This window comes from Mya arenaria, chromosome 11 (genome assembly GCF_026914265.1).
Source record: "Mya arenaria isolate MELC-2E11 chromosome 11, ASM2691426v1".
Lineage (NCBI taxonomy): Eukaryota > Metazoa > Mollusca > Bivalvia > Myida > Myidae > Mya > Mya arenaria.
In genome coordinates, this window is record NC_069132.1 from 66,947,147 (window position 1) to 66,968,435 (window position 21,289).

At 34.7% G+C, this 21,289-nt stretch overlaps 2 protein-coding genes across 2 annotated transcripts; both read left to right on the forward strand.

Annotated features, from left to right (window-relative positions):
* Positions 1-5,084: 5,084 nt before the first annotated feature.
* On the forward strand, positions 5,085-7,194 carry LOC128207406 (NPC intracellular cholesterol transporter 2-like). The gene is made up of 4 exons (XM_052910297.1): positions 5,085-5,214; positions 5,834-5,947; positions 6,151-6,329; positions 6,939-7,194. Exons 1-4 carry the CDS (start codon positions 5,130-5,132, stop codon positions 7,056-7,058), a joined length of 498 nt encoding a protein of 165 aa, XP_052766257.1. The 5' UTR covers positions 5,085-5,129; the 3' UTR covers positions 7,059-7,194.
* A 5,782-nt stretch (positions 7,195-12,976) lies between these two features.
* On the forward strand, positions 12,977-14,821 carry LOC128207116 (NPC intracellular cholesterol transporter 2-like). Its single transcript, XM_052909871.1, has 4 exons — positions 12,977-13,111; positions 13,455-13,568; positions 13,769-13,947; positions 14,588-14,821. The coding sequence occupies exons 1-4, from the start codon at positions 13,027-13,029 to the stop codon at positions 14,705-14,707; spliced, it is 498 nt and encodes a 165-aa protein (XP_052765831.1). The 5' UTR covers positions 12,977-13,026; the 3' UTR covers positions 14,708-14,821.
* Positions 14,822-21,289: the final 6,468 nt, after the last annotated feature.

Here is a 21,289-nt window from a genome sequence, read left to right on the forward strand (position 1 = left end):
ATGTTCTGCAATCTAACATACCATTTGCTCTTGATATTATGATATAAACTGCCTCAACAACTTGCACAAATTTACCACAAATGTGACTATCCAAACGTAAATACATATTTAACTCATTTGTCAAAAGAAAGGACTTTACATAATAAAACCAGTTCTTGCACAGTTGAGTTGACATGAGTTGTGAAATACCAGAGTTTACATCTTATCATATTTGATTCATGATTTGCAATACAACGCAAAAGAAAAATAAATACACATATTCATAACTGTTACAGTGGTTGACGTAAATGAGACGTAAGGATAACTTTATATACATATATTTCTATATGCATACAATGAAAAAAAAATGACATTTTGTAGTGCGGAAGACAGAACAGCACATTCGGAGCTCCCGTTTTTATCGAAAACAACCTCAGATGTATATGGACGGTTAACATACTCAGAAATCGGTATGTTGAAGTCCGCTGCAAGTAGCAGTTAAACTTAATGACTTAACTCTTGAGAATCTTTATTATGTTTACAATAATACACTTCACTGGCATTCAATTTAAACTTAGTTCAATAAATACAAACTAAAACAGTACTTTTAATTAATGAAATAATTTAAAATTTTACGAACTACTTCTACAGATGTACCGGCATACATCCGAGGTTGTTTCCGATAAAAATTGCCGAGGAGTTCCGAATGAGAACAGCAGCGATGGAATAGAACGGAAAGAGAGATTGGCGTGTTGGAGAAGTTACTTAGTCGAGGCAGAGACGGAGAGTTTGTTCGATATTGCAGTTAGTGTGTAAAACGTTTGGTGATAGCGATAAAAGTGTGTACTTGGTGAAAGATATGCTTGTTGAAACTTAAGGTGTGAGATTTGTCTCCAAACAATATAAACTGTACAGTTATCGTGTACAGGGGAGATTTTTAAACATGACTTTCCTTTGGTTAGTATATGATGAACATGTGAAAAATAGTGGTGTGTTATATTGCTCCACATATTGTACACAGGGGACTTTCTACGATATTCTTAGAGAAGTGATGTTCATTACGATTGCTGCAGTGGAAGTTGTTGACCCTATACCCTTGGTGAGCAGGTACTTCACCAGCATTATTTGTTTAACGTCAAGCAAAATGGTTGCAGTGAAGTAGATTATCTTGTGGATGACTGAAGCGCATTCCACAAAGAAATTGTTGGTGGTAGAATCAATTGCGGGAAGTGTTGGGATTGCAATGGAAGATTCGTAACTAAGAAGAGTTTCTGAGACTTTATGAGGTAGTTTTTGAAACTGATGAAGGCATTAGACTAGAAAGATAGGATGGAGTCATACATTTATGCATTTAGTATAAGAGACATATTTTATGCTTTTTACGTCTCGATTTGAGTTGCTCAATGCTTGGTATAGTATATAAAGTTTCAAATGATGCGAGTCTTGTCGCTCCGGTTATTATACGAACAACTTTTAATTGAATACGTTTCAGGTCATCTGTTATCCCAGACAGAATCAGCGTTCTCAAGTATCATGCGAATAAAGGTTTTGTGCATAATTTCAAGGGAATGTCGGTCTAGAGTGATATTAAATTTCCGTAGTGCATTAATGCGTTTCCATGCCTCCTCTTTTATAATGGTAATGCCAAGTACAATACGATGATAAAGTGCCACCTAAATATTTGTTGCTTTCTACTCCTTGCATGATTATGTTATTCATATGAATTTGTGGATGATTAGGTTTGTTGTGTTTACGCATGATAAGAAATGATTCTTTGTATGGTAAAAAGTAACAAACCACTGGTTGGCCCATAGGTTGTTTTATTTCAAGATTAGATTTCAATGTATTAGCAGTCACAATAGAATTATCGGCTACAATGTATAGTGTCGTATCGTCAGCAAAAAAGTCTCATCTTAAATCTTAAAATGTATTTCGTTGCCGATATCGTTTATATATAGCACGAATACAGGAATAGCAATGGTCTAAAAATTGAACATTGGAGATAGAAACTGTATCTTAAAATGTTCCTGAAATCAGTTGTGACATCCCATATTTTGTACAAATATTATCAGTCTTGTATTTTGAGAGTTGCATAAGTCCACCACCGTGATTGACAGTTAGACTGATTGTCAGTTAGAAGGTCTTTCCTGTACAGTAACATATAGTTTTGCTAGATCTTCAGAAGATAAAGAGTTATTTAAACAAGTTTTGGTGAACACTAGAATGTCAAATGATTGGGTTTCGCACACATATTATTCATTAATTGTTAAAGCTCTGCACATTGTAATGCGCAATTGACAGATTTGAATTGAAGTCGGACGTGAACATCGAAGTTGACGTTGACAAGTTTGAATTGGACATTGGATCACGATTTTTGTGGATGCCAACATAGGTTAGCAACAGCACACATAACTACGTAAACAGCGCGGTATTGCTCAGACTTTTTGAAGTTTTGTGTCGCATTTGGTAGAAACCGAACATACCCACACGAAGTCTATAGACGGATACATTCATGTGATTGCTGTGTGATGTAGAAGGTAGTGTGTTTTGTTTCTGGGGGCTAAGTGATAAGAGCAGAAAGAATAAGATAAAGTTAAAAACTAGAAGGCAAGAAGTAAGACAAATATGCATGTATGGTCAACAAAACAATGAAAAAAGGTTGTTCCGGCAAGCCTTAAAGTTAAAAAATAGAAGGCAAGAAGTAAGACAAATATGCATGTATGGTCGACAAAACAATGAAAAAAGGTTGTTCCGGCAAGCCTTAGAGTTGACTTAAAAAAGGCGGGGTGGGAGGGAGGTGGGCGTGCGTCAAAAGGTTGGCTAACGAATTAAGAAAACTGAAAAACCTACCAAAATTAAACTTATTAAAATGTAAAAAATATTTTATTTCATAATTTAAGTAATTGTCTTCGAGAATGTCGGGATCAATGAAAGCAAGGTGGTTTGTGTGGGGTGACGGGGGAGGGAAGATCTTATACGTTGATTAAAATATGAATGATAATCACAATGGCTAGTGAGGATGTTTAATGGTATAACAGTAACCTAAATTAGAGTAAGAGAAAGTAGAATAGCATATTAAGAACATTTGGTGTTTAGGCAATGTGTACATGTAGGAAACTAATTATTAACAGAGTCAAACTCAACATGTGTGAATCATCTTTATATGATGTGGTTATATTATAAGATTGTTTGGAAAAAAGCATAAATCACTATACCAAATACATTGATTAACTTTATATAACAGAACACTATTCATTGGTGGATACATAATGACAATACATTTAGACCCATGGTACCCATTTCAAATTTGGCATAATTGTTCAGGTTCTGTAACGATTTTGAAGCTTATAAAACAAGCAAATACTCATTTTAGTAAATGAATATCAAACGGGAATATACAATACCTCATCGCTCATAAGTATGCTTTGATTTTGTGGTTTATTACCATACACGGGATAACAGATTGTTTTAAGCGATCTTTAAAGCTAAAAAGATATACGAAATGCAGTGACCATTATGAGACTGTTGTTTCGTATAGGTAGTCATAGCAATTTTACTAAAACAATGCTAGTTTTTGTACTTATCTGAAAATGTGTAACTCTTTGCAGGTTTGAATTATTTAAAGTAAATTCAGATGTATAAGCAAAAATAAACAAACAAACAAACAAACAATTATTCAGTTTGAGATAGTTTACATCGAGTCATATAACTCTTTCCATGTATTCTGTTGAGTACATACGTAAATTCATATTTGTTTAAACAAGCGTGATAATAAAAAAAGGTTAAAATAATGATTATATGAACAGATTTTAATAGTAACCATTTATGACGGCGTATGACGGATATCTAAGAGCCTATAAATCGAATGATATAACTATCCAGAGGTGGGTCTTTTATATATACATATATTTACGTTTTTTAACATCTATTATTGTATCACATTAATATCATAAGACAACTGCGAACACAACACAGATGATATAAAAAGTGGTTCATATACAAGAAAGTGATTCATTATATTTTAACGCAAAATAGTTCAAAAACAATAACAAGATTAACACAACACTCCACAATCTAGGCTCAACTTATCTGTGAAAAGAGTAATGTCTCGGCTATGTAAGCGGAAAAGAGACCAATATAGTACTGAATAAGCGTATATTGAAAAATTCACGAATAAGGGAAATGAACAATTTAGTGAAACTAATGCACACAATGAAACTTCATATCCTATACGTTTGTCATTGTTGTCACTATTTGCGGAGAATTACAAACGTTAATAAATAACAGCATGTCTCAATTGCAGATTATTGAAACATCATGTATGGAGTTAACAATGATACTTATATTGAAAGGTCACCAACGGCCACCACATATGACTTACGTACAAATAAAAAAGGTTAGACTTTATAAATGGGTTTTTTAGTTATTAGCTACCTAGCCAAACTTTCCCCACTTGAAAACAATCGTCGAAATATCGCATTGCATAATGGGACGTTTTTAGCGTATCACATGAGCGTAAATCTCAAAACTCGTGAGCCATGTTTGGGAGTATACTCCGATTCGTGAAAGGTTTCATGAAGACCATTCAGTTTATTCAGTGTAATTTACTATCAGAATATCTACAAACCCTCAAGTATTCAGAGTTCATGACTATCTTAATGGGCCAACTGTCTATGATGAATATATTTCGCAAGATATATCGTTACTAAGACATATTGGGAGTTTATACAATTAAAACCTTGCTAATAATAGTAAAAAAAATGTCCACCTCGTTGTCATCCTCTTAAGACATTTCGTGTCATTATTTTTAGAATATACAAGTAAAACCTTGCTAATGATAAAATGAAAGTATTTGGCCAATTGGTGTTCTTCCCTTTATTACATGTACTGCTTTATTGTTCATACATTTAAAACCTTTTGGACATTTCGTTTCGTTTTCTTCTCCAGACATTAATTGCTATTTGGTAAGCTTATACAAATAAAACTTTGATAATGGTAAATTTAAAGCATTTGGCCACTTCGTGTTATTTTCGTCTCCAGACATTCACAGCCTTTATCTGTAAACCTTTCTGCATTTTGCTATCATGTCTGTATAAAGCGGACACGCGTATGTAAGTGCACTACAGTTTGCATAGTTTTCTAAAGCAAATATGGCTTCCTTCCATGCCTTTTTGTTTGTATCGTTTATGTGGAGTATATCGGCATTAGTGTTGCATCAACACAATAGCTGCGGGGGTATGTATATATTTTTTTCTGTATTGTGCTTTATTGTAGAAATGTTTACTCAATGCCTGTCAGGGTTCTCTGGTATTTAATACATATGTTAGGCCATCGAAAATATCATGCGTTGGATACCATTTCAAATATATACAAGAATGTTCGTTCAATATTAAGCGCCATACTTTCGGTTTTCGGTTTAACAGTTCTATAATGTGTAGTAATTATAAGTTGAACACCATAAGCTCGCACAATGAGATCAACAAGGACGCGCCTAGAAGTAAAACAATCAGATATAAATTCTGTTTAGAGACACAGGGTAACAAACATACCATACATGCATCAATCAACAAACATACCATACATGCATCAATCAACAAACATACCATACATGCATCAATCAACAAACATACCATACATGCATCAAATACGCTTTATCAATAGTTGATGGGACTATCGCGTTGGAACGGTAAGCAAAAAGACGAGTTTACCTTTGACAAGAAGTTACTAGGAGTTTGGTCTAGTTTAATTAGGCGAGACTCACACTTTTTCCGACAGTTTTGAAAAAGGGTTATTATATCTAATCATTGATCGCTTTTTCAGTATGGTTTGTAATCTTACCTTTTTCCCCTACCAGGAACCTTTGGGGTCGGTGGATTCCTGCGATCCATAGAACTGGTGCCATGCGACAAGGAGCCGTGTGCCGTCTATCCAGGCCACACGTACAACGCCACCATTAGTTTCACTTCTCGTAGGTTTCAATTGTATACTATGTTGCAAAACGCGAGACTAAGTTTTGGTGATAAACCTCCGGCATCAATGATTTAATATCAACTCCCAATAACTATGCGCGTATAACGTATACTCGACATTAACTAACGGATTACGTATAGCATCCTTTTAACAATGACAATGGAAAATAATTTATATGACGTGTATACTGTGTTTATACAGAAATCAGCAGTCTGTTAGTCACTGAGACTTTTGACGTCAAGCTGGGAGACTTTCCTGTTTGGGAAGTGTTTCCGATAGTCCCGCCCAATCCCTGTGTTAGAGGACTGCAGTGCCCCATATTGGCAGGAACAACTTACACGTATAACGCCAGTGTTACAACTCCAACGGACGCTACGGAGGTATCACACTTCGTTATTGTTGTTTCTGATGTTGTTGTTGTTGTTTTGTTGTTGTTATTGTTTTTGCTGATGTTTTTTTTTGCTGTTGTTTTGTTAAATGATATATAATTATAATTAATTATATAAATGATCTTAATACAGGAAGACTCTATGCTGTATACAGCTCTAGCATCCAGATAATCTATATCAGTGTTGATATATTTCTTTCTTGTTAGTGCATTGCTCAGCTATTCATTTATCGATATGTTATAGTAATCGGACCGTCCGTCTGTTTTTCGTTTCCCAGTCAATAAATGAGAAACGCTAGAACCTAGAAACATCAGGGGGTTTTCGCATGCAGGTATTTCATGAACAGCAAATAAACCTATCGATGTTAATATCAGTAGGTCAAAATTCAGAGTCACGGGGAAAATGCGCAATATTTTCAGATCGATTTGATATAGACTATGGAACTCCATTGGTCGGCTCAAAATGACTAGCAGATTTCCTCTGTTGTTTTCAATTCAGGAGGTTAAATGTTCAAAGTCAAAAGTCTAATTCCAGATTGAATATATTCCTACAATATAATGCATTGCTATTAGATTGTTTTTATATTTTGAATTCTTTCAGACACTGAACGTGACGGGAAGACTGGCACTTCGAGGCGACAGGGGCGATAAGATACTGTGCTTGGAGTTCCCGCTGATTTTGAATGATCCAGCACGTGATCCTAATACAATACTCGGCTAAAGATATATCTAGTATACTGTATGTGTTGCTCCTATGACAATGTTCTCGTTCAATGTATGTAGTGTTTTGGTGCCAACGTAGGTTCTGTACCTTAACACCTAAACACATTATTTGAATAAATTGTCAATGAAATGCCTTATTGTGTTTAATTTTGATACTAGCCCTTCGTACTACTCTGTCACTTTAAAGCTCTCTTAAATGCATGAAAGCAGCAAATGATTGATTGGTATAATTGTGTTTGAAGTCATTAGTGAAAACATCAATCATAAAAAATGGATAAGTGTTAGAGTTTCTGTTACAGAAATCTTTGAATGTTTGAAGCACAGGGATGACTTGATATACCGTTGGTAATTATTCGAAAGGGTTGTATTGGTAGAAAAGGCATATATAAAATGATGCCTAAATTATTTAACAAACAAGCATTTTCGGCCTCGAAAGATTGTTAAATATGACATTCTACCTTCAATCTCAGTCATTTTTTATCAAATATACAATCTGAAATAGCTTTATGTAAATTGCATGTTTTTTTTTTATTTAATTTACATATAAGAAATCAACACTCAATCGAAACCGAAGTTAAATGTGATGAATGAAACTATTAGAGAAAAAACTTATTTGTAGGATGGATTGCGCATGCATGGTCTTATCTTTACAATGATATAACATTTCAATTCCGTTTGCCTTTGTATAAGATTGTATATTACCCACTGTAAGTACATGCCGGCGACCATCCTATCAAAATGCGTCCGACTATACATCGTAGGATCAGGATTTTCAGCTCGATATGACGCGAGTGTCACAAACTACATTTAAAGCTTGACTTGCAAAATCAAACACACGTTTCCTGAACTGAATACATCATTTCCAAAACGGATATTATAACTACTTCGAAATATCCTTTCAAAAATGGGCGTTTATAGTATTACCTATATGACTTGTCCTACCTAGGCTCATTCTATAAAAAATACCTTCAAATTAGGACAACAAATGTTCAACACGCTTTGAATTTTATGAAATAGTTTTGGGAGTTATTCTTGTTATACTGTTCCTTTTAACTAACTACTGAATAGGTAGACTCATTACCCCCCCCCCCACCCCCCCACCCCTCAAACACTACTATTTCACGAGTAGCGTTCGCGTTCTTTGGTTTCATGAGGTGAATTTCTATTTCCACTTTATATTATTCCCCCAAAAATTATATGATGGTAAATTATGCCGGCGTAAAGTCAGTACGGAAATGACGTCGTTGAAATTGTGTCATACCTCTGTGCGCGCTGACGTTCAATTTGGGAAGTGATAGCGGGCTAAAATGTCTAAAAAAGGAAAATATATCAAACCAATGTTTCCATTCTTTGAAAAAATGAAATATCCCTTATATTTCACAGATAAATCTCTATAAGAAATAATAACTGGAATATATAGGGGCAGATAGTTATAAATCTAAGCCTAAAGTCATTCCTTTTTTTAAAAGTGTTACAAACGCGTTTCTGCAAAATGATATGTTCTATTTATATTAAATAATTTACTTATTTAGTCACCCTTTTATATGCTTTAACTTAACGATAAACAATACAGCACTTAAATGGTTTAAACCATTTTTTTTAATAAAGATTTTTTTCAATTTCTAAAAAAATCAAAGTTTTTAGTGTTGTAATAAAACAAAAAAAAATGACAAAAATAAAATGCACAAAACAAATCAAAATCACGAGAGAATAAAAAAGATGGCTTATAAGCTTATATTATGACTCTTATTAAAATATTTGATGATGTTTAATCATTGATTCAAGCATTGTGCTCACTTTCCACATGCATTTAATATTTCGCTATCTGATTTTGCACACCTTGAACGAAATCCTTTTAAAATAATGTCCACCTGTTGTGTAGGTGAAAACAGCCAGACAACGACAATGAATGCGCGGACACCTAGACTTTCAGGTAACGCCAGTCGTTGCAGGTGGAAGACTTGGTGTGTCCTATCAATGAATGAAAAACAAAAAAAAAATATTCAGAAGAGACTTGATAGCAAATCTACATACTTGAATAGTATATTTAACTATTTGCACCCTACACCGCCATGCAACATTGATACATACTTGAATACTATATTTAACTATGTGCACCCTACACCGCCATGCAACATTGATACATACTTGAATACTATATTTAACTATGTGCACCCTACACCGCCATGCAACATTGATAAATAAGTCGAAGAGGTTTGGTCTGTCGTGCTCAAACGTGCGGTCCCCTATTATCAGAAAAAAGCAACCTCAAATGCCTGGTTTGACCACGAATGTTATACAAATTTAAAAGGCCTATTCAGAGGCACTCAATAACTTGAACATATATAAATCAGAATTCAATAGATCTTTTTTTAGTGACATAAAGCTTCCATTTAAAATTCTTGTTAAAAATGAAAGGAGAGCGTATAAGACGAGTGAAGCGAAAGAATTGCATGAGTTGCAAAATAATTTTAGAACCATTTTAAATCTAAAAAAAGTCTTTCAGACAATACCAACGCAAAAAGCTTTAAGAAATACTTTGCCGGTCTGCTCAATGACAAACGCTCTACACAAATAGAAGAAATAGATAATTTTATCAACGATACTGAATTTGAAATGCATGACCCTACATTTGAAGCACTAAACGCTGCCATAGTTCTTCATGTCCGATAGATAAATAACGAAATGAGTTCTGTATCGATACTATCGATATTTTAGTCGATCATTTAACGGATTTGTTTCACATCTTTTTCGACGAATGTTATTTTCCTTTGGCTTGGTCAAACTGATTCGTTGTTCCGATACATAACAAGGGTGACGTTAATGACACTAACAAATATAGGGGCATTTCCTTAGTTAATAATCTAGGAAAAGAATACGCGTGTGCTAACTAAAAGAGTCGAAATCTGGTACGATGAAAATAACTTGCTGTCGGATGCCCAGTTTATTTTTCGAAAGGGATCTTGCACAAATGAAGCAATATTTGTTCTATATAATGTAATTGAAAATGCCATTGTAAACAAGTAACGCTTACCATGCGCGTTTTAGACCTCAAAAGGGTATTTGATTCTCAATATAGTAATGCTATGTGGTACATACCTTTCAAAATGGTGCTGAATGGAAAACTCCTTTTAATATTTAGAGCAATGTATTATGTGGTAACATCGTGTGTCAAACATTGCAATTCCGTCTCCGATTATTATTATTCTTCTATTGGTTTACACCAAGGACAAAAATACCGGTATTGTTTGCATTATTCCTAGAAAACATTGAACTGTTTTTACAACAGTGAGACTAACTTGTATGATTTATGTATAATGATATTGACGATATGGTAATTGTTAACTCAGCACAGCAGACGATTTACAAAGACGTTTAAACCATCTTTACGATAGGTGTCAAACGTGGGGCTTAAAAGTGAATCCAGCCAAAACCAAGTAGGTAGTATTCCGTAAAAGAGGCCCAGTTAAGGCTAGTGACACTTGGGTCTATAGTGGCTTAACATTTGCAGTAGTCGACAACTGTAACTATCTAGGCATCTAAAGCTATAAATGTATTAACAAAAAATGTCAACAAATGTTATGTACCTCCGAAGATTGCGCTTCAATTCTTGGACTCATTTGTGGGTTCGATTCTCAATTATGCGAGTTCAGTTTGAGGTGTTTTAAAAATTAAAATACGTATAAAGGATTCATTTTAAATTCTGCAAATCGCTTCTTGGAGTCAAGCAAAGTACATGTACAGCTACTGTTTACGGAAAATTAGGGCGCTATCTAATAATATTTTGCAAACTTTTTATACCGTAAATCCATCGATTTAAGCGAGGAAAGCCTCACCACTTTGACATCTAACGTAAAATGTTAACTTGAGAAGAATGGACTTTTTGTCGTCGGGGTAATACGGGGATTCATAATGTCAAAGTATTTGCCCCAGTTTTAAAACATCGTTTAATTGATTATTGTTTTTACAAAAGTGGCATGTAATATTACCAACAGTGCGAAACTTGATATTATATAGCACCTTGATATGGCTGAATATCTAAACATTTTATATAACAGAAACAATATATCTTATTCATAAACGTGTATTAGGGAACTAGTTACGTATTGAAACTGGTAGGTACGGACAAAATAGACTGCCAAGAAATAAACGATTATGTTAATAATGCCATACACAGGAAATTGAGGATGAATTTCATAAGATGTAGTTGTTACGATGACCTCCGATCAAATTTTATTGGAAACTAGTTTTATGTAAAAAATCCAGCTTGTTTAAATTTACTCAACTAGTTGCTAGTGATAACAAAATAACTTTTGCAAATTTATGTTATTACTTAGTACAGGCAAAAGATAGAAGAAACTTATTAATCCATGTTATTGTTAATTATTTTTATTGTATAATCACTGTTGTAACCACTAACCACCCGCCTTTCCATAATGTATCCAACTAACTAGCTATGCAGCCTTTTTTATATATCTTATCATTCGTAGTATTGCTATACTCGTACATGAACATTCTCTACATTTCCTAAGCTATTCTTTAATTGTTGGTTGGCTACCTTGTAAGGATGATCACATGCATAAATATTGAGTTTACTTGGAAATTAACGTCTGTTTTGTTCTGTTCATTTTGTGAAGAGCGAAAACTACAAATATACTACTAGCGTCACCTTACTCGCGGACGTCAACACCGTAAAAGTAATAAGATATGTCGTAAAAACAAGTTTAAGTAAGTGAGTTTTTTAATCGAAACAATATCCTTCGTTTTTTTTGGTGTTTTTTTCGAGAACCCGGAACCTGTACAACCTGTTTATGTAATGGTATGTCGACCGGTTTATTGCGTTTATTCATGTGCCATTTGGTCAAGTGTTTGTAAAAGGCAGTACTCTTGTGCATATTTTCAGGACGTCTAACATATTTTCAGTGCATACAAATTAGTGATTTATATGCATAGAATACCTCACTATATATATATATATATATATATATATATATATATATATATATATATATGTGTGTCATTCTCTAAATAAAGATATTGTTAGTTAAACCAGTTTGCATAATTGTAAGTAATAATACATCAAACGTGAACATCAAATAAGGTGACGAACATTATATTGAATAAAACGGGAAAAAATGCATTTGCATAACAGTGATATTAATACAAGTATCCCTTCTGTTATCATGGGACATAACATAAACAAGTAAGAGGATGCAATTTAGAATATGTATAAGAATATACTAAATTCTAAAAACATGTGTACATCATTGTTATTATTGTTTATCTTCTTGTTCTTCTTGTACTTTTTCTTCTTTTTAACCTGGCAATGGGATATTTAGGTTTACATATCGTTCTTAGATCTGTTTTTGCAGTTGCGAATAGTAGGATATTGGATGATGAAAGATAATATGCACATGTGTTTGCATAACAGAGGTATGATATAACACTGCTCTATTTCAATTCGTTAAAAAATACATCACTCCGCATGTTTGTAAACAATATAACTCAACTACTAATAACTAAATTGGCGATATTCCAGCAAATCGTATCTTCATATGATAAGGATTTTTTTTATAAAGAAATTCATTTTCATTCTAAATAAAACGAGCTCAACGCGTTAACTCATTTTTTTTTAAAGGGTTCATCAAGCATATGCAGTTTATTCAGTGTAATTTACTATCAGACTATCCACAATCCCTCCAGTTCATGGCACTTTAAATTGACCAACTGTTTATCATGAATTCATTTCGCATGGTATATTGTGACTAACACGTATAGGGAGTTTATACAATTAAAACCTTGCTAATAAGAAAATTAAAGGGTTTGGCCACTTCGTTTTTTTCCCTCTCCAGACATTCACAGCCTTTATCTGTACACCTTTTTTGTAATTTGCTATCATGTCTGTATAAAGCGGGCACGCATATGACAGTGCACTGCAGTTTGCATAGTTTATTTCAAGATCAAATATGGCTTCCTTCCATGCTTATGTGTTTCTATCGTTTATGTGGACTATTTCGGCGTTAGTGTTGCATCGACCCCAGAGCTGCGGCGGTACGTACACATATTTCGTTTTGTACTGTGTGTTATTGTACAAATTTTCACAGATTTCCACTCCTTCAAAAGGTCAAAGCTAACAGAGTAATGTAAAACAAATGCCAATCAGGGTGCTATAAGTGGTAGACGGAGAACATTATGCGTTGGTTAACATTCAAAGTAAAAAAAAAAGTTGCCACGAACTAAAGCGCTATACGTTGTATGAATAATACGCTCGCACAATGAAAACTAAAGGGACACGCCCAAAATTCAAATATAAACCTCTTTTAAGACATAATATAATTGATTTTCAATGCTCACTCTTCCAACATGGTTTGTAATTTTAGTTTTCCCCTTACAGAAAGCTTTGGACTCGGTGGATACCTGCGATCCATAGATCTGGTGCCATGCGACAAGGAACCATGTGCAGTCTATTCAGGCCACACATACAACGCCACCATTAGTTTCACTGCTCGTAGGTTTCAATTGTATACTATGTTGCAAAACGCGATACTTAGTTTTGGTAATAAATCCCCCGGCATCAATGATTTAATATCAACTCACTATAACAATGCCCTATACGTGTACTTGGCAATTACTAACGGATTCCTCAAAGCATTATTTTAACAATGACCATTGAAAATAATTTACATAACGTGGTTTGATGTTTTACAGATATCAGCAGTCTGTTAGTCACTGAGACTTTTGACGCCAAGCTGGGAGACTTCCCTGTTTGGGAAGTGTTCCCGATAATCCCGCCCAATCCCTGTGTTAGAGGACTGCAGTGCCCAATATTGGCAGGAACAACTTACACGTATACTGCCAGTGTTACAACTCCAACGGACGCTACGGAGGTATCACGCTTTATTGTTGTTGTTGCGTTGTTGTGGTTGTTGATATTGTTGCGTTGTTGTGGTTGTTGTTATTGTTGTTGTCGTCGTCGTCGTTGTTGTTGTTGTTGTTGTTGTATTAAGGTAGTGATAATGAAAATTTACATTTAGTGTCTAGTGCAAGCCTGAAGTCGTCTCAGTGATTAATTATATAAATGATCTAATTTGGTTGGACAATAAGCTGTATACACCTGAAGTGATGTCGGTATAACATTTCAATATGTTTTCCTTGCTTGTTAGTATATTTCTAGAATTTTCATATTTAAATATGTTTATACCCTCGAAGGGCGGTATGTAGTTTCAAATCGTCCGTCTCTCCTTCGTTTGCCGATAAATAACTGAGGAATGCTTGTGCCAAGGAACCTCTTTGCAGGCATGTATGTCATGAACAGCAGATGATCAAATCGATGTTGAGGTCAGAAAGTAAATCGCCGAATGAACGGTTAAAAAAATGCCAACATTTTATCCGCAAAATACCTCGAAAAGGGCTATGGAGCATCAGTGGAAGGTTCAATGTTCAGCAAATGATCCATCCTGATTTTTATGTTTTTATATCCGTTTTGATATATGCCTTACAAGTTTTTGATATTTGGCATTCTTCCAGATACTGAACGTGACGGGAAGATTGAGACTTCGAGACGACAGAGGCGATAAAATACTGTGCTACGAGTTCCCGTTGATGTTGAATGATCCAGCACGTGATCCTAAAACAATCATTGGCTAAAGATGTATCTTGTATACTGAATATTTTCCTCTGAAAATATACGTGTTGAATGTTTGTATTGTTTTGGTGAATACCTTTATACATTTTTTGAATAAATGGTCGATGAAATGTAAATCTTTTGTGTGTTTAATTCCAGCGCTTCGTACTACTCTGTTACCCTCTAAGATGCATGGAAGCAGTAAATTTTAGTACAATTTTGTTTTAAATTATGGATATGAACATCAATCATAAAAATGTTGTTAAGGCACCCGATAGATATACATTTCAATGTTAGAAGTATGGTGGTGATTCGATATTCTTTTGGTATCATTCGAAAGGGTTGTATTGGTAGAAAAAGAATATAAATGAAATGATGCCTAAACTTTAAAAAACAACAACAAGCATATCGAAAGATTGTTAAATAGGACATTCTACGTCAAGTCTCAGTAAAAACAATTATTATTGATACTTTCTGTAATAGGTATATGCATTTTTTCATTAACTATTTTAATTACATATGAGTAATCAGGAATCAGCAATCAATGACATTTCAATTGATACCAAAGTTGTATGTGATAACCGGACATCAACACTTAAAGCTATGATTACATTATATTAGATAATTAGCTTATTTGTGGGCCGGATTCTTTAAATGGACTATACACCAGATTGGCACCAAAAAAAAAAAAAAAACGTTTTTTTCTGTAAAGAATCTCAGGACAATTATTCAATAAAATGTTTTACTCTTTGATATCATAATTGTAAAACATATACAAAAATGTAAAAAAAAGTGTCGGAGACCGGGTTCGAACCGGTGTCGCCAAAATTGCTGTGCTAGTAACCTTTTTTAATAGAAAAATAAAAAAAAGACTGCGAAAGATAAATTAAGTGTAAACTATGTGCGACTTAGTTAGTTTCAATGCATTGTACACATCGATACCAAGTCTGTCAGTTATCGACAATTTTCTCTTTTTTTGCGCTATTTCATCATACGGTGAGCTGCCGCAAGGAACTACAGGCAAGATGCATGGTCTTATCTATACAATTTAGCATGCCACCTCTGTTTGCCTTTGTTTAATATTACATATGACCTCACTCTAAGTACAAGCCAGTGAAGCCTTAAGGACGGTATGACCTAGTTTAACTTTAATAGTTGGACCCCTTTAAAGTGCGTCCGACTATACATCATACGATAAGAAACTTATTCAATATCAAAAACTTTGACGAGGTGAATTTCCTTAATTCGATTCATGTTGCCTTCATTTCAAATGCATGCATTTTCCACGTTATAATATTCCCAAAAATAATAGTATAAAAATTATGATAGTAAATTATAGAAAAAGAGCTAAAAATTGTAGGCGGGCGTAAAGTCAGTACGGAAATGACGTCGTGAAATTGTGTCCTAGCTCTGTTCGCGCTAACGTTTAATTTGGGACCGGACATCAACATTTAACATTATAATGATGGAAACTTAGCTTATTTGTGGGTCGGATTCCTTAAGACGATATGACTTATGGAACCACAGGCAAGGTGCGTGCATGGTCTTATCTTTACAATATAACATGCCTACTCCGTTTGCCTTTGTATAAGGTTGTATATGACCCCACTCTAAGTACAAGCCGACCAAGCCTTTAAGGCGATATGCACTAGAATGACTTATATATGCGTAGACTATGGGACCATCCTATATATCATACGATCAGGAATTTCGGTTCAATAAGTAGCGAGTGCCACAAACTAAATTTAAAGTTTTACTTGCAAAATAAAACACACGATGCCTAATCTGAATATATCATTTTTGAAATGGATAGTAAAACTACTTCTAAAGATCATTTCAAAAACGGGCGTTGATAGGATTACCAATATGACTTGTCCTACCAAAGCTCATTCTATAAAAACCGTTCAAACTAAAATATTCAAAACGCTTTGAACTTTATTGAAATATTTTGGGAATTATTCTAGTTATACTATTCCTTTTTTAAATACCAACAAATAATTGCGTGAACAATATGTAATACTATTGCGTCGAAATGGAATTAGATACCTCACCCAAGTACCATTGCTCTTCATGACATTGGTCAAACACTCAAAAATGTTGAGGATCACAGGTCCAAGCTCCCCTCCAACCAAAATGTTGAGGATCACAGGTCCAAGCTCCACTCCAAACCATTCTTATATATATGACTTTTTTGAATGTATCATTACATGTTTGTTCAACTTATGCTTGCTCCATGACAAATAAAGCATTCCTCGTGTCTCTTGTTTTAGACGAAATCAAGTATTATGTCGCATGCGTGGCATGGCAGACATATACAGGTAATGTTGTCACGTGTCATCGTCTGCCGCGTCACACTTCCATGTCCATTCTGTCAGTGAAGCATTCAAAATTCACCATCATTGGTTAAAATGTGCATAAGCAACATGGAAACATGACTGTGTGCGTTAAACAGTCACTATCAACTTCAGAGGTTTGGGACTTTGTTCTGTATGATTTTTTACCAAATTGTCTTTGTCTATTTACATATAAAATGTAGGAGCATTATATCTAGACTGAGTTCAATCAACATTTACAACTCTGCTGTTATGGTTAATGATTGTTCGTAAAAGTTGTCACAGATTGAGAACAAACAATTTGATTAGCTAGATGTGATGTTTTTATCATCTATTGTTTACTACGTGAAATCTATTGCATTCTGACACTGAATTTAGTGATCAAGGATTTTGATTCGCCCATATTCGCGTGTATTTTGAGTCAAGTGCAACATTTATGGCCTGTGAAATCAAAGCCACAAGCTGCCATCTCCAACGACTTGGCGATTTTTTTCACGTATCAAGTGTAACTTCTCGTTAAGAAGCAGGCTCATGTCTCCGCTAAGCAACAAGATTTTACAAGTGGCGTTCGCGTTCTTTGTGTTTACGAAGCAAAATGAGTTCTATTCCACTTTATTATATTCCATTAAATTGATTAAACATGACAGTAACTTATACATTTTTGTATTCTGAAAAGCACTCCAAATCGTATGCGGAAGTTAAGTTGATATTACAGAATAAAGTGTTATATGTTCAGGTCTCTACCCGCAATGGGATAATTCATTTCTGTTATCAGTAAGATGTTGTCAATTTTGACAATGGAATTTACTGTCGCTGAATGCTGTACAGTTTTCAACAGTTGCTGATGGGGTAAGTGTACATTTTCAGACCGATTTTTTTACCATTGTTATTAGCATGTAGAGTGATAGAACCTATCTTGGACAGCGATTGTTGACATCGGATGTTGGCTGACTTTTGGTAAGATACTAGAGCACTATTTGTGCTTTTACTCTGTCCGTTTTCGCGGTCATATAACTAACTGACTGTAGACAAAAATCACGTGGTAAATTATCCTTATAACGCAATATTTACACGACACATTGTTATTGGATCGATTTGTAAGGGACAGGATAAATACACATACACCACGAACGTCACCTCACGAACGTCACCTGCCCTGCTAACATTAACTTCGTAAGTGTTTATTAAACTCTTTTGCAATGGTGACCCCTGGCCCCAACTTAACGAGCAATTCTTTATCCAAGATCAATATTAGCGTTTTTGTTTGCTAAAATTGTGTTTTTTTCTTGTTTTAAAGATTTCTGATGTCTAAAAATGAAAATGTTCGCATAATTGTAAATATGACAGACAATTATTTGTAATTATAAAATATGCCGTAAATCAAGTTTTAGTAAGTAATTTGTTAAAAAGATACTTAAGCCTGTAATTTTTCGAAAACTTGGTGCCTTAGCAACGTTTGTTAAATGGTATTTCGAACGGTTTATTTCGGGTTTTCTTTATGTGTCATTTGTTTAATGCAGTACTCTTGCACACAATTTCGGGACATTTAACATATTTTCAGTGAATAACAAAAAGTGATTTCTTATTACCCGGCTCGACATTAACGTTTGTCCGATAGATTTGGTCTGGGCAAGTGAAACGTAAATGGTGTTTTTCGACGGGGCAAGTGCACATTTGAAACTAGTAATATATCAAAGGGCTAAAGCTTAGCCAACTAGGCGACTCGAGCGAATAAGGCGCCTAAACCGCGACGACTTCGCTATTTTTAAAGAGAAGTCAGATTCGCCGGCAGAAATTTACGATGATCAAAAAGCGTTATTCTCGGCGATTCAGAGCCGCAAACCATGTGCTAAATGTTTGTTAATTCAGTCAAAGTATATAAATGTATGTCAAGAGTAATTAACGCCCGAAAATGACAAGTGATTACTAGGGTTTCGATTTTGTTCGTACTAGTAATGCACCAGTCAATTGTAACCACGCCCCCCCCCCAGGTCCGGGGATTAGGGGGGACTTTGACTTTCGGTCCAGCCAAGCCCGGGCAAAATCCCCGCCTTGCGGGGACGAACTGCTGGTGAAACCCCCGCCAAAGGCCCCCGCTCCCCAGAGACCCTAGGTAAGGCCCATTTCCCGCTATATTTAAAGCGAAGACAAAACTACCGCATTCACCCGGCACTGCGGGGCCACCTGGAAGGTAAAAACACCGCCCATTCTCCCGGTAAACCCCCGGACCTGGGGGCCGTGGTTACAATTGACAGGTGCGTAATGGTGTCAATATATAATATGCATAGAATACCTCATTGTGAAACCGATGTTCTTAGTGTGTCACTTCTAAATAAAGTTAGTATTGGTTAAACCAGTATTTATCATTGCAAACAAAAATACATCGTCAAGCTTCTGTTCCCATGGATCACAAAACAAAACAAAACTATCAAGATGCGATAGAAGATATGTATACATATATATAATACAGTGTAGGAAAATTATATGTGTGCATACTCATTGTTATTATTCTTGTGTTTCTTGTTCTATTATTTCTTCTTAACCATTCAATGGGATTGTTTAGTCTACATATCATTATCACATGTTTTTCTGTTTGCAGTAGCGAATAATAGGTAAATGTATGATGTTTTGTGAAGAGATATTATTTGTTTTGAATTTCCAATAATAATTCCAGGTCATTAAATATTTATAAAATACTAAGCCTTGTTTCCGGTTCAATTTACCCACACATATTATAATGTTATTTTTATAAGGTGGTTTCATATTAGCCTAGTTATTTGCCCGAAAGGGTGAAGGCAAATACAGCTGACCGAGGACTTTATGCAACTTAATCCCGCACAGAAGTATTATAGCTGTAAATTGGTAGATGAAAACAAGTCCAATTTAAATGCCAAATACCAAAGGTGAATAATTATGATACCCAAATGAACTCAGACGTTATTTTTAAAACAATGCGCATAAAGGTAGACACAATGGGTATGATGACCAAGAAATCTTGGAATATGACTAATCAATGTTTCATGAATAATATGTAGTACTTAATGCTTGGTTTATGACTGATAACACAGTCCTCGGGTATCTTGTTGTAGACAAAACACGTTCCATGTCGCCTATAACAGACAAATATGGATTATGTCGTATTGCGTCGTAGTCTGCTTTAACTATCTAACATTTTGCCAAACTGGGTTACAAAATTATTTAAAACATTACTGAGTTCATTGAACAATCGGATCGCACTATCAAGTCCAACATCATAGTTATGGCCCAAGATATCTCAAAATTTGACCAAATTCACGTGGTCTGCTCTCTGTCGTGTGTCGTTCTTATCCAAAAGCTACCAAACCTGTTTTAATATAAAGGGGTATTACATATTCACTAATTTCGATAAACAGCCTCGTTTCCAACTCTGATGTTATGGCCAAGGATTGGTCAAAGTTCAACCGAATTTACTAAGTGCGCTCCTTATACTAAGTACTTTGTATCAGGTGTTTTTTGTTACAAGTCTTATAACCTTTTTATCTCGACTTAATTCGATGAACAGCCATTTAGCCTTTTACATTAAGTGTTATGGTTCCTGATGAGCCTAAAGATCTTTCCTCCCTCTCTTACCCGCGCAATTCTTACCAAGTCCTTAGCAATGGTATTTTGGTATATCATTTCTACATACAACCAGATCGTATTTTATTCAAAATTTTATTTAAAAGCTACTGCCAATACATTATAAAACTTGACCTAATTCATTCCAAGCACTTATTACACAATCCTTTCAAAATGTTGCTACAATGCATTAACTTAACTATTTTCAATAAATAATTATTATTCCCTCTTGATTATGTATGTCATACCTTTGACCAAACTCATTTGTATGGTTTCTAACTCAAACATTTCTTATCAATATTGATGCGAAAAGCTACAGGAATAAGCTCAGTAGCAAAAAGTTTAAACATAAACCCGGTTTAATGGCACTGGTTAAACGCCAAAGACATAGAACATAAAATCACAAACAAGAAACATGTAAGAACAGCACAAAACTCCACAAACAGCACAGTACATACATACTATATATATATATAAAAAAAACTAGGTATGTTTATCAAAAACCTCATAGCAATATTTATAGGTATAATATATTGCGCGAGTTTGAAAGCCTGCACAATTTTAATATTATCTTTGAAGACTTGGACCTTGAATTTGTAAATGCGACTGTCTCTACCATGCTATAGGGTACATTTGAAGAAACGTTTGCTTGTGATACATATAGAGATCTTAATT